General features: G+C 49.8%; 1 protein-coding gene across 6 annotated transcripts in view; it reads right to left on the reverse strand.

Moving 5' to 3' along the window:
* The window catches only part of GSE1 (Gse1 coiled-coil protein), a 257,775-nt gene that overhangs the window by 100,458 nt on the left and 142,828 nt on the right, over positions 1 to 14,489 (reverse strand). Inside the window, exon 1 of one of the 6 annotated variants that reach the window (XM_026714032.2) lies at positions 4,134 to 5,216. The exons of 4 other annotated variants lie outside the window; for them this stretch is intronic. In XM_026714032.2, the coding sequence (XP_026569817.2) occupies positions 4,134 to 4,170 (37 nt within the window). In that variant the 5' untranslated portion in view covers positions 4,171 to 5,216. Of the gene's footprint in view, positions 1 to 4,133; positions 5,217 to 14,489 lie in introns of those variants that run through there. One more of the 6 variants, XM_087940754.1, reaches the window with a different exon arrangement.

Here is a 14,489-nt window from a genome sequence, read left to right on the forward strand (position 1 = left end):
TAAGGCAAAATTAAAAGAAGGTATCTAGTATTCCTCTGCAAAAAATCAAATCCCTGCTTTTATAATGACATTCGGGCAGGCCTCAACTTACAACTGCTTGTTTGGAGACCGTTCAAAGTTACAACGGGGCTGAAGAAAAGTTGCTTATGATTGGTCTTCACACAAACGACCGTCATAGCATCCCCCATGATCAGAATTCGAGCCCTTGCAAACCACCAGGTAGTTATGACCGTCGCAGTACCGTGAATCCTTCGATATGCTATTTGCAACCTTCCCAGCAGGGTCCTAATAAACAAAGTCAATCTGGCGGGGAGCCAGATTCGCTTAAGGATGGCATGATTCACTCAACGACTGCAATGGTTTGCTTAACAACCGTGGCAAAAAAGGTCGTAAAATCAGGTGCGCCCCTTTCCATAGCCGTGGAAATTTTGCTCTCAATTATGTCCGTAAGTCAGGAAGCACCTTTCCATTCACCTGAATCGAAGTGTGCAAAAAATAGTTTCATGACAGCTTAATACTTCAAACACCGCTGCATTTATGTTTAACGGTTACTAAAGTCATAATTTACCTCGGCCAAGAAATCCATGTTGTAAAAATAAACCATCATAAAATATACTTCCCTTTATTTAGTGGGTCTCCAAAGTGAACAATCATTGTGATACAACTGTAATGCAATTCAACAATGCCTTCCATGCACACACACACACACACACCTCTCACCTGAGTCCTTCTCCACCTTGGCAACTTTTAAGACCTGTGGACTTCAACTCCCAGAATTCCCCAGGACTATGTTAACACCAGGCGTAATACCAGATCAACAACCAAGCAGTAAGCAATCAAGGAACTACAACTCAGACAAACAATTGGACAGGAAACAACAGCCTAATCACAAGGAACCACCAAGACGAAAACACCACGCCCACCACAATTGATACAGGGCCTGTCACTTGGACATAAATAGAAAGTAAAGCCAACTCCCTTCTAGCATCGAGGATGTTCCCCAATCCCGTACTGAAACGCCTGCAAGAAAGCAACCAACTTCAGAGAACAGCAAGGACCCCACAGTCCTCTTCCACCCTCCTCCTTCTCCTCCTCCATTCCACAATCCCCTCTGCCTTCTAACACTGATATGGTTACCTAGTTGGGTAATGAAACATCTGCAAGAAAACCATCAAGCACAGAAAGCACCAAGGACCCCACAGTTTAACCCCGAGCTCCAAATATTCTTTTCTATTGATATCATCCGTTGAAAGGCGGCACACCACACGTCACTCGCGAGACTGAAAAGCCCTTAAAGTTGGCTTCCTCCAGCAGGTTTCATCATACGTACATACATACATACTTTGCAGGACAAACAAAGGCCCCGATATCCATCAAGTACATCGGTGGGTGGGGAGAGTCACGGCCTGCTCCATCAAAGCCACTGATAGCTTATCAGAGTGCAGGGAAGTGAGGTCAGTGTGGAAACTGACCTATATTTGTTCACCTACAAACTCTGTTGCATGGTTCTCTTTGCAAAACGTCTTAGCTCACAGGACTTTAATCCAGGAGTCAGTAACTATGCCCCTTTTACGATGTGGGGACTTCAACTCCCAGAATTCCTGAGCCAAGGTTGGCGCAGGAGTTTTTATTTATTTTATTCATTTATTTGATTTGTCGGTTGCATATAATAGGTTTAAGTATAAACATGAGTACGAATACAGGGAATAGGTACAGGTACATGGGGACAAGAGGACAGGGACGGTAGGCAGAATTGGGCACTTATGCGCTTATGCGGTTCTGGGAGTTGAAGTCCAAAGGTCGCAAAGGGGGCATAGCTGCCCATCCCCGCTTGAATCAGAACCATGGTGGAAGTGAAGAAGCCAAAACAGGCACACGAAAACAGAGGTCGCATGGCGAATCCCACGCCAGAGCACCCCACAAACCCTTCACACACTTCTGAAGTCTTGCTGCTATTGTGCACATTTGTGGTGACCTCTCCCCCAGGCACACAATGTGCATCATCAGAGGAGAGAGAGAGGGAGGGAGGGAGAGAATAAAAGAGAGTGAATGAGAGAAAGAGAATGAGAGAAAATAAGAGAATAAGAGAGGGAGGGAGAGAATGAGAGAGACAATAAGAGAGAGAGAATGAGAAAGAGAGAATAAGAGAGAAAAATAAGAGAAAGAGAGAGAGAGAGAGAATAAGAGAGAGAGCATGAGAGGGAGAATGAGAAAGGGGGAGGGAGAGAGAATAAGAGAAAATAAGAGAGAAAATGAGAGAGAGAGAGAATGAGAGAGAGGGAGGGAGAGAGAGAGAATAGGTGATAAAATAAGAGAGAGAATGAGAGAGAGACAAAAAAAATGAGAGAGAATGGGAGGGAGAGAGAGAGAGAGAGAGAGAAAAGTTAAATTCTTGGAACCAACTGCCACACAGCCAAGACACTTCCTGATAGAGGGAGCCTGCACAATCGGTGGTGGGGCTGAGACAACCACAGCTGGTGTGAGATGATAGGGAAGGCAGAGGAGGAGGAGGGGGGGGGCTCCTTCGCTTCCCCCTGCAAAGCCCTGGGGAGAGTCATTGGCAGACCATCTCCAAGCTTTGGGCGCTTCGGCTGCACCCCAGTGGGGTAGCCAACTCCAGCGAGGAGAGGGGAGAACAGCCTCCACCTTCCTCCAGCCACTGTTCTGACCCCCTCCCCGCCCCCAACTCCCCCCAAAAAGCACCTGCTTTTCAAAAGACCCTCTAACCTGCAGGAGGGGTGATAGCTGAGACCCCAAACTCAGCCCCACTCAGGAGGAGGAAAGGCAGGGCTCTCCGTGGAGTAGGGACTGCACCCACCTTTCCTGAGCCAACTCAGAAGAGCATGGGTTCAACCCTGCCCTCCGGGGGGTGGGGGACGTATTAAGAGGAGGGTGGAGGGGTGGGGGAAGAGAGAGGAGGTGCGGGCAAACAAGGAAAAGGGGGGACGGGCAGGGGGGAAGGCGGGGGGACAGCAATCTTCCGCCCTCCAGTCCAGGCCACTCTGGCTCTTCCTGCTTCGTGATCAGGGCTTACTCATCCGTGAAACCATATTAGGCACCCATTGGAAAGTAACTTCACACCACTGTTCTTAATTCACCTTAGATTACTTAAAGTGCCTTCTGCTGCTCTTCAGGCTCCTGAATAAAACAAGAGGCACCACTTAGGAAGCCAAAGATGGTGAACAAAGGGAGTAGGGGCTGGGTGGGTGGTACACCCCCCCCCAGGGCTATCTGGACCCCACGGATGTTGCTCATTGCACTGCCTTTGCAAGGGGTCTGGGCTTCGGCCCGACTTACTTTACTGGTAAAGTAAAGGTTTAGTAGTGCCGTAGACCCATCACTGCCATAGTCTCATCAACTACCAACACCGTAGACGCATCAATGCCATAAACTCATCAAGACAATCAATGTTGTAGACCCATCTATCAACACAGGTCTATCCACCTTGTAGACCCATCAATACTGTAGACCCATCAATGCTTTAGATCAACCCATCAACGGCTGTAGATCTACCAACACTGTAGACCCATCAACGCTGTAGACCTATCAGGTCTGTAGACCCAACAGCCTTGGAGGGGTGTGTGTGTCACTCTGGGGTGGACCTACAGACCCTCAGCCCATCACCTTCAGAGTTGATGAGCCTACTACACCTCCTCCAGTGTATTCCCCCACTGTTGCACGGAGACAGGATTATCTGTCAGGTCCTCCTTCCTCCCGCACACCTCTTCCCCCCCAAGCCACCCTTAGCTAAACCCGGAACAGCAGGCAGCGGTGGAGTCGAAAGCCGCTGAGCTCTCTAGCCCTCTGCCAATTTGCCAACAACTCTAAGCGTGACCCTTGCCCCCTGGGGTGGCTGCTCCAGGCTGCCCTCCACCCCTGGATCAAAGCCAGGTCGCCCCTCCCAGAGGCAGAGTAGAAGAGAGCCTCAAAGGAGCCCATTCAAGAAACAAGTTTCTCTGGGGTGACTAACTGAGCCTCCAAAGGACCCAAGTGCTGCAAAACTCAAATAATAGGGAGGGAAGGAAGGAAGGAAGGAAGGAAGGAAGGAAGGAAGGAAGGAAGGAAGGAAGGAAGGAAGGAAGGAAGGAAGGAAGGAAGGAAGGAAAAGAATAACACATCAAGAGTTGTCTTACCTGGTAAGTAATAGAGTGGTGGTTTTAGCCCAAACATGGTTTAGATCACTGACCCAAGGCATCCAGAAGGAAAAAAATAAACAAAAAAAAAACCCCAAATGCAACAAAAAATAAATAAAAAGGGGGAAGAGAAGGGGCTGAAGAATAAAAAAATAACGATAACTCCAAAGAGTCAGTTGAAAAAAAACAATTTTTTAAAAAAAGCTGCACCTGGACTAAGGAGGGGAAAAAAGCAGATAGATAAAGATATATAAAAAGAGTCTTCGGTTAATTTGGGGTCGGCCCAACCCTCGTGAACAGCCGGAGTCGGGCGCAGCTTGTCCTCCAGTCTCTCTTTCCCCCCTCCCGTTTTTTTTTCTTCTCCTCCTCTCTCCTTTGCTTCTTCCACCTTCCCGGTTGCCTTTTTGGAGTCCGGCGAGTTGCAAATAGAGAGAAATATGCACGCGCGGGCGCGCACACGCACACAGACACACACAGACACACAGACACACACACACACGCCAAAGACAGAGAAAGAGAAACTAAAGAAGGAGGTAGAGAAAGCAGAGGAGGGAGGCGGCAGCTTGTGGTGGTTGTTTTTTTTCTCTCTTTCCCTTTTTCTCGGCTTGCTTTTAAACCAAAACCGTTTAAAAAAAAAAAAAAAGACAATAAATAAATCAATATCCCCGAGAATCTCCCTTTAGGGATTACTCATTTGGAGGGAGAGCGAGCGAGCCAGCCAAAATATAATAATAAAAAATACGAAAAAAAAAATCACATCCACTAGAGCAGCGCAGGGGGCGGGAAGGCGATCCGCGGCCGCCCCCCCGTCATGTCCGCGAGCCCCGGCCTCCGTTCCGCGCCCCCCCTGAAGGCCAAGGGGAAAGGGAGGGAGGGGGGGGGGAGTCCGCGGGTCTCTTTTCAGAGGGGCTCCATGCTCAGCCTCGCATTCAAAGGGAGAGAGAGAGAGAGAGAGAGAAAGGAGGAGGGGGGGAGAGGCGGGGGGGGTCCTTGCCAGAAGGGAAGGCGAGGAAGCCAGCAAAGTGGAGTTGCGCGCCGCTTTTGTTTTAGCGTCCTCCTTAGCGACTGGTTTACAAAAGGGAAGCGGAGGGGAGGGGAAAGGGTGGGAGCGGCGGCAGAGGGCGGGCGGGCGGGCGAGGAGGAGGACGGGGCGGGGGGGGGGAGGAGAGGTGTGGAAAGGATGCTCGCCGCCGCCGCCGCCGCGGGGTCTCTTCCCCTGCCGCCCCTTCCCCGAGGAGGGTCTTGCCGGGGACGGCCGGGGGTTAAGCTGAGCCACCCGAAAAGGGCAAGGGAAGGAGCGCAGGTGGCTCCAGAGCGCAGCTGGCAGAGCCTGCCAGGGTCTACCTGGGGGGACGGGGGGGGGGGGGGGGGGGAGGTTAGATGGAGGGTTAGATGGTCCCGGCGCTGCCTCCGTCCCACCAGCAACTCCGGAGAGGAGGAAAGAGGACGAGGAGGAGGAAGAAGAGGAAGGAAAAAGAAAAAAGGAGGAGGGGGAAGAAAAGGAGAAGGAAGAAGAAAAGAGGACGAGGAGGAGGAGGAGGAAGAAGAAGAGGAAGAAGGAAAAGGAAAAGAGGAGGAGGAAGAAGAAAAGGAGAAGGAAGAGGAAAAGAGGAGGAGGAGGAAGAAGAAGAAGAAGAAGAAGAGGAAGGAAAGGAGGAAGGAAAAGGAAAAGAGAAGGAAGAGGGGGGTAAAGGTGAAGAAAGGAAGAGGAAAAGGGAAGGAGGAAAAGGAGGAAGAGGAGGAGGAGGAGGAGAGGGGGAAGAGGAAGGAAGGGGAAAAGAGAGAGGGAGAAGAGGGAGGAGGAGGAGGAGGAAGAAAAGAAGGAAGGAAGAGGAAGAGGAGGAGGAAGAGGAGGTAAGAGCAAGGCAGGCAGGAGGAAGGCTGCCCCTCCAAAAGGCACCGGCAGGAAAAGCCACCAGCGGAGAGAATAAGAGCCGAGCGGGGGCTTCAGCCGCAGCCGCGGAGCCTCCCGCCCTCCCCGATCAATTTTCATGCAAGAATCATTATCGGTAAATTGGAAATCTGGCGAAGTGACAGCAAATTTGTCTCTGCTAATGAAAGAGCCGAGAGCCGGGGAAGCACCCAGCATCTGCTCCGGGCTACGACCAACCGCCTCCTCCTCCTCCTCCGTCCTGCGCTTTTACGCCGGGGCAGCTCAGCCCGGCTGGCTTCTGGCCTTTGCTCTCCTTTCGGGGTTTTCACGCCAAGGGAGGAGAGGAGGGGGGGGGCAGAAGCAAAGTGATGGGGTGGGTGGGGAGAGAGGAGGAATTTTTAAAATGCCACTTGAAAAGGAAAAAGGGGGAGGGAAAAGGGGGGGGCGGGTGGAAGAGGCAGCCCGGAGGATTGACAAACAGATGGCTCTGGGTGAGGGTTGTTGGGGCTTTTCTTTTTCCTCACCCACTTCTGGTCTTTCAGGGCAGGAGAAGGAAGGTGGGGGGGGGGGGCTCTGGAAGTGCAAATAAATAGCCAAAGTCGTCCTCCTGCCGTCCACCTTCTTCCCATCCCTCCAGCAGGGTCTCCTCCTCTTCCCTCCCCCTCCCCTACAAGAAGAGTGCTTTCCATCCCTTGGGGTGGGGGGAGAAAATGAACTAATACAAATAAATGCCCCCCCCCCTTATCCCGGCACACCCTAAATAAGCACAAGCGCCAGAGTTGCTACCCCCGAATCTCCCTTTGGTCAAGGACGGCAAACGGAGAAGGAACGTCTCTTTTCCAGAGTGAAGAAGCCCCTTCCCAGGGGTGGGATTCTCCCATTCACACCTATTCGCTAGAACCGGTTGCTAACCTTCTAAGCAGTTCGGAGAACCGGTTGTTAGAAGAAATTACAGGGCTAATCCTGTAGGAGGAAGGAAACATTCTGGTGTTGCTTACAGAAACTGCCTCTCCATCAACCCTTATTACTTTCTTGGCAGGACTAGACTTCCTGTCTCTGGAACTTCTCTGGAGTTATTTTTTCCTCCTTTGTTGGTACTTTCCTTGTGTGGAGGGACCATTCAAAGTTACAATGGCATTGAAAAAAGTGACTTGTGACCATTTTTCACACTGACGACTGTTGCACCATCCCCACAGTCACGAGAGGCCAGGCGAGGAGATACGCGCCTTGATGTGACTGATATTGAGTTGGCCACACCCAGCCAATAACATGACCACCAAGCTATGTCCACCCAGTCACATGACCACCAAGCCACACCCGCCACCTAAGCCACGCCCACAGAGCCAGTTGTTAACAATTTGAATCCTACCCCTGAGCCCCTTCCCCTCGTTTTTCCCCCTCTGTCGCTGGATTGCTTGTTGGTTTGCTCACCCCAAAAGCAGGCAGCCCGTCCCAAGGACTAGCAGCTTGGGAAAAACTTCCTTTGTTTGGGGTAGAGGTTTAAGGTGCTGGCCTAGAAGCCAGAAGCCTGTGAGTTCTAGCATAGAAGCCACCTGGGTGACTTTGACCCCAAGAAAACCTCACGGACTTGTTGTTGTGGGGGGAAAGAGGAAGAGGAAGGAGCATTAGGACCATTGGCTGCCTTGAGTTACTTACCACGTAATAAAAGCAGGATAAAAATCTAATAAATACATACATTTCAGGCTCCAAACAACTCTTACAAATGTCTGCTCTTCCCAGATCATTCACTTTCAGTCTTGCAGGCCAAGCAAAGAGCTAAAGGCAGATTTCAATTCCCTGATCCAGCCTGAATTTCTCTCTCTCTCTCTTTTTCTCCCTCCACCCATCCAATGATCTTGCCCCGTTGCTCAAGAGGACTTGTTTACTAAAGCTTCCTCAAGCAGAATCACCGAAAGTCCCCAGGGTTCTCCAAGGCCATCAAGACAAGCCCACCCAACTGAAAACATGGCAGGGAGGCTTGGCAAAGCGACAGCCAGACCTCCAATGCCACAGAAGATAACTCTGCCCCCTTTCATGGAAGATGAAGGACCCTTAAAAGCCTCTTGGATCAAGGCTGGCAGGGGCCCGGGGTGGGGCGAAGGGGGCGTAGGAAGAGAGGGGGTATCCTTGAATCTTAAGGCAAAGCAGCTGAAATGGAAAACGGGGAGATTTCCCCCGCCCCCTCCAAAGTACCCAGCCTGCTGCGATGCAGTGCATTAAAAATGCATTTGGCATTCTGGGCTGGCTCATTGAATCAGCAAATGTCCAATTTAAAAAATAAATAAATTACAGAAACGGGTAAGAACACGTTCTGGATTAGGCGACCATTTCTTTAAAGCATTGCATCAGTTATTTATGTATATTTATATATATATATATAAATAATATATATATTTTTTTCCTTTGGTGAGGAAGCTCTCCCCTCTTAAATTCAAGAAGGGGGCTGACAGAGGTATATATATCTCTTGCCCTGCACAGAGGAGCCACATCCTGTGCTGATAAGGATCTCCTTCAGAAAAGCCTCGAGATAGAAGGTGAGAGGGTGAACATCACGGAAGCTTAAATGAAGCCCCCAGGGAAGGGCCACCTCCCCAGGGGGCCCCCAACTCCCACAGGAGCTTCTCCAATGGAAGGAAGCAAGCAAGCAACTTCAGGGGATCATCCTTCTCAACGGTTGGGTGAGTCTCTGCAGAAGATTCCCCCATCCTAAGGGGGGCGGGGGTGAGGGCGAAAAAAAGAAAGAAACCGGAAACTACTTTTTTTGTTTTGTAACCAAACAACAACTTGAGAGTTTAGAGGGGGTGAGGAAATTGTGCTGTTTAGGAAGAAGTCCCCTCTGTCTGATTGTAACTCGACCAAGCCAGGTTTGCAAGGTTCTGAGCTGGCGCAGAAGGCTGCCAAAGGGTTTTACAGCTCTCAGGAGCGAAAGGAAATTGGAAAGGCCTCAGCAGTTAACTTACAAATATATATTGTGTGGAAACTTCCTCTGCAGAGTACAAATGGGAGGAAGGCAGTCTCCGGTCCACGCTGACCCAGAATTGCTTGCTCACTTTTGAGCGCAGCCTGTAAGCGTGCCCAGAAGTGACAGTCTGGGGGGCTGAAGGGGAAGGGAAAGGACTTGGATGATTCTAGCTCAGAAGTCAAAATGTTCAGTCCGACATCCAAAAGACGTAAGGGCCACCAAATCAGACCCTGAGACACTAGGCTGGGTCTCTTTTACGCGTGAGTTCCTCAGCGTTCATCTCTAACTTCAGGGCAAGAGCTTCCATTTTTAGCAGAAGGTTGACCATCAAGCCATTAAGTGCAGCGGCTGCCACTTTCAAGCAAGTGAGAGGCATGCACAGAGTTCGAAGAGAACACACCGGTTTTCTTGCCTCGATATTCCTATCAAGGAAGGAGTTTCTTCCTCGTGCAGTGGTGAGGAAGGATCCTGCCCTTGACAGTAAAAACAGACAAACCAATCTAAAGACGTTTCCAACCGTGTGAGTGATGTTTTGCCCAGTCAGGTGGCACCACCAAGTTCAGAGGTCTCCAAATTTGGCCACTTTAAGACTCGTGGACTTTAACTCCAGGAATTCTGGGAGTTGAAGTCTACAAGTCTTACAGTGGCCAAGTTTGGAGATCTCTTTTGTAGCTGAACTTGGCCTGTCTTGGGTGTGCAAGGAAAGTGTCTTTGGATAGAGTAAACAATTGGGATTCTTTAATACAAAGTGCCCCAAACTTTCTGGCTTTGTCGATCAGCCGGAGCTTCTTTCTGAGGCTGAAGACACCCGGTGTCTAATCAATGCATGAATCTTTGTTTGGCCCTTAACTATGACTTGTTGAATAAACCACAGTTGGCTAGGTTCACCAGAAATGCTCACCAAAGGCCAAGACACGCGCGCACGCGCACGCACACACACACACACCGTTGCTTTCTGAATCTGGGTAAATTCTGGGTAAATTCAGCGGATGGGCAGGCTAAGCAGCTGAGTCACTCCAGACAAACATCTAAGTTCCCAGCTGGGTTTAATCGCTACGCTAAGCCACAATGTGGCTTCTCTGCCTGCAAGTTAGCAAATTGCTCCAACCAGGCCAATGGTGGTTTGTGCAATACACCACAGTTTAGGATTGTGGTTGAAAGCTTTTCGTTGGGTGCTGACAGGGCACGTTTCCTTCCTCCTGGAGGGAAATTCACCGGAATTTTACCCAATTCGGAGCCTGGTTTCCTGCAGATGATCTCAGTCACCAGGAACAGAAGCCGACTGTTGGCTTTCCCTGATATCACTGCTTCACCCACCCACCCAACTGTCCTTCTCCAACAAAGCACTTCCTCCCGCAGCCAATGCCAGTCAGGTGCCAGGGCTGCCCACCCACCTTCCCGAACCCGTGGTGCCTTCAACTGTCATCCTTTTATACGTTTTTAATTCGGCAGGATTACCCGAACAACGGCGGTAATTAATACTAACCCCCTCCTCTCCCGTATATGCTAATGGCATGAGCCATAAAAATTAATTTGCAAACATGTCATTACACAATAGCTATACAGCCAATAAACCGGCAATTATAGGCCAATCACTGAAGAGGAACAGAGGGAGGGGCACTCTGCCAATTTAGGCTGGCACCTTCTCCTGCATTTTAATTACATCAAGCTCAGGAGGAGACACACTTTTTCCAAGGTGGAGTGGACTTGCTCCCAATGAGAGTCTCACGTGGCCCTGCTAGACATGGCCTATCTTTACGGACCCCTCACATCCCGGACATAAACTGTTTCAACTCCTACCCTCAAAACGACGCTCTAGAGCCCTGCACACCAGAACAACTAGACACGAGGACAGTTTTTCCCCGAACGCCATCACTCTGCCAAACAAATAATTCCCTCAACACTGTCCAACTATTTACAAAGTCTGCACTACTATTACTATTAATCTTCTCATCACTCCTATCACCCGTCCCCTCCCACTTGTGACTGTACGGCTGTAACTTTGTCACTTGTATCCTTACGATTTATATTGGCTGTTTCCTAGAATGATTTGATGGCTTATTGTACCCTCTGACTATCATTAAGTGTTGGACCTGATGATTCTTGACTCTTGACAAATGTATCTTTTCTTTTATGTACACTGAGAGCATTTGCACCAAGACAAATTCCTTGTGTGTCAAACCACGGCCAATAAAAAGAGTTCTACTTTGTTCTATTCTATTCCATATTCTATTCTATTCTATTCTATATTCTACTCTACTCTACTCTATTCCTTATTCTATTCTGTATTCTGTATTCTTCTATTCTATTCTATTCTATTCTATTCTATTCTATTCTATTCTATTCTATTCTATTCTATTCTATTCTAAACAACAAAAGTCCTGTTTATTAAGACTCACAAAGTTCACACAAAGAAACCATGAAGCTGCTTAAGGCCGCCACCAAGGCAGGCAAGACAGAAGCCTCCTAAGATCCACGTCCAATATTCAACTCATTGGAGACCAAATTTCTAGTATAAACGTATGTATATATATAGTATATTGGAATATCAAAGAGGCCAGATCCAGAAACCGCCCCTTTGCTACCCCAGAATGCCAGGGCAGGAGGAACCCCAAACTCCTGGGCACCTCTAGCCCCACTGGCAGCATTGAGGCTTCCTCCAGCCCCTGCCCCCTTTTCTGCCTTGAGCGGTGGTGCCAACCAGGAGGCACACCTCTTAGCCCCCCGTCCTCAGGGAAGATGCCAATTCCAGGAGAGCAGAGGACAAGAGGTGGCACCTCCTACACTTGTTTTTCAGGAATGGCCAGTTTTGCCCCTGCCCGGTGCCAGCCTGGATTCCCTTCCGGCCTCCGGGTTATATTAGTTCACCCAGGCAGCCCTGCCTTCTCCTCCTCCCTTGGCTAATAGGGAAGGGCACCAGGAGGAAGCTTGAAGGCCGACTAACTTTTGGCCAACAGCAAAGATAAGAAATGGGCATCCCGTTGGCACTCTAAAGTTTGATCTGGACACCAAAGAAGAAGATGAAGAAGAAGAAGAGGAGCCAGGTTTTCTCGCGCTCCTAAGTTCACAAGCCCCTCCTCCCTCCCGGGCTGCAATTATTACCTTCAGCGCTAAGATAATTACAATATTAAGTACCTCTCCCAGTCTTCCAGGCAGGGGCCCCCAGCGCCCTCTGGTGTGGAGGATGGTGCCACTGCAGGAGAGAGGTCGGCAGAGAGAGAGAGGTCTGAGCTGGGTGGTTTAAGTTAGCCAAATGAGGTAGCATCATCAGTGCCAGAAGGAAGCGAAATCTGAGAGGAGGAGGAGGAGGAGGAGGAGGAGGAGGAGGAGGAGGAGGAGGAGGAGGAGGAGGAGGAGGAGGAGGAGGAGGAGGAGGAGGAGGAGGAGGAGGAATAATCCTTGGTGCTCTCTGAGCTTGACTGCTTCTTGCAGACATTTCATTATCCAAACTAGGTAAGGTAATACTGACTAGCACTGATGATGTTCCCTAGTTGGGTCATGAAATGTCTGCAAGAAAACAACCAAGCTCAGAGAGCACCAAGTACCCCACAGTTGTTTGTTGTTGTTGTTGTTGTTGTTGTTGTTATCATCGTCCTCCTCCTCCTCCTCTCCACAAAGCCCACTCCCTTCTAGCACTGATGAAGTTCCCTAGTTGGGTCATGAAATGTCTGCAAGAAAACCACCAAACTCAGAGAGCACCCAGTACCCCACAATTGTCCTCCTCCTCCTCCTCCTCCTCCTCCTCCTCCTCCTCCTCCTCCTCCTCCTCCTCCTCCCCACAAACCCCACTCCCTTCTAGCACTGATGAAGTTCCCTCGTTGGGTCACGAAACATCTACAAGAAAACCAAACCTGCTCAGAGACCACCCAGGACCCCTGAAGTCAACCCTGAGTTACCAACATTCTCTTTTATTACAGGGCAGAAGATTTGAGTGCCGCAGGGGAGCGGTCACTCCGATGTCACACACGCACACACACACCTTCTTCCTCTTCTGCAGCATCTGCCTGGCACGAAGAGGCCCAGAACTCACAAAAGAGGCTGTGAGGCTCCCTGGGATGATATTCGTGGCTCTATTTCTTTCCAAGAGGTGGTGAAACAAACACTACAGCATAGCGGCAAACATAGGGAACGAGTAGCAACGTCCCCCCATTGCAGCTAGGTGCAAAGTAGGCAGGGGATGAAGGAGTAAAGTGTCTCTCTTTGGCCCCTATCACCCGCTCTCTGAACTCATGCAGCTCAGACAAATCCCTCGCTGATCAAACCGGGCTGGAGTTTCCGCAAAACGAACCGTATCACGACTCCCATCAGCGGTTATATTCAAAGAGCTCAGTGTGACAAAGCTTTTTGGGGATGATTTGTCCAAAATTATACGGACTCCTCTGGCAGAAGTAAAAGTCCAGGGATGGTGCCAGAGCATGGACCTACCACAACTTCGAAGTCTTTCCTGGCTTACTAACGCTAGGCGACAATAACAGAACGACGGAGTTGGAAGGGACCTCGGAGGTCGTCTAGTCCAACCCCCCCCAGCTCAAGCAGGAGACCCTCTTCCATTTCAGACCAACGGTTGTCCAATCTCTTCTTGAAAACCTCCAGTGGTGGAGCATCCCACAACTTCCGGTGACGAACTCTTCCACTGATTAATCGTTCTCACGGTCGGGAAATTCCCCCTAAGTTTTAGGTGTGTTTGGTCCTTGATTTAAGTTTCCGTCCATTGCTAAGAAGCAACGTTCTGCCTTCGGAGGATATTGGATAACGTCGGTTGCTCTTGTTGTTTTTAGACATGCAGCTACAGCGGAAAAAAAGAAGAGAGATGGCAGGAAGATGCGATTTCTTTTTTTTTTTTTCCAAAAGTCCAGGGTCAAACGAGGACGGGACAAGTTTCTTTGAACTCTCCCCATTAATCGAACCACCTAGCAGTGCCGGAGAGCGTTGGAGCAACCAGGCAAGGAAAGCTGCTTCTCTCATCCTGGATCTGAAGAAAAGCACCTTGGCAAGGTTTACAACTGTCTAGTCTGCTCTTTTCAGCTGGAAGTGGGGGGGGAAATCTATGAGAAAGGGTTGGAGGTTTGGGGTAGGCAGAGCCCGGAGCAGAGAAGGCTGCAGGAGACACCGTGGCTGCCTTCAAATGCCTGCAGGGATGCTACCTGATGAAGATGGTGAGGCTGTTCTCCATTCAGTCATGTCCAACTTTTGGGAATTCTACATCTTCCAAATTTGGGCTGCTTCTCTTGAGTTGTTCAATGCTCTGTCTGGCTGACCAGCTGGCCAGCTTTGATGGTGTCCAGCCACCGTGGCCTGGTTTCTTTTTACCGCTAACTCTTCCCAGCATATTTGCTTTCTCCAGTGAATTCCCACGTATGACATGGTGGCCAAAATAAGTGGGACCAGTAGTATGTAGGAGATGGAACTGGCAGAATTGCTCAGAGCGGCTCAGAACAGAAAGTGACGAGAAAGCTGTCAGGATTCTGGCAGTGACCCCCATTTAAATCACGAATCTCGAGCCAAACTTTCAAAACTTCAA

The sequence above is a fragment of the Pseudonaja textilis genome, chromosome 11, assembly GCF_049901715.1.
Source record: "Pseudonaja textilis isolate UNSWEBS1 chromosome 11, rPseTex1.2, whole genome shotgun sequence".
In the NCBI taxonomy this organism is placed as follows: domain Eukaryota; kingdom Metazoa; phylum Chordata; class Lepidosauria; order Squamata; family Elapidae; genus Pseudonaja; species Pseudonaja textilis.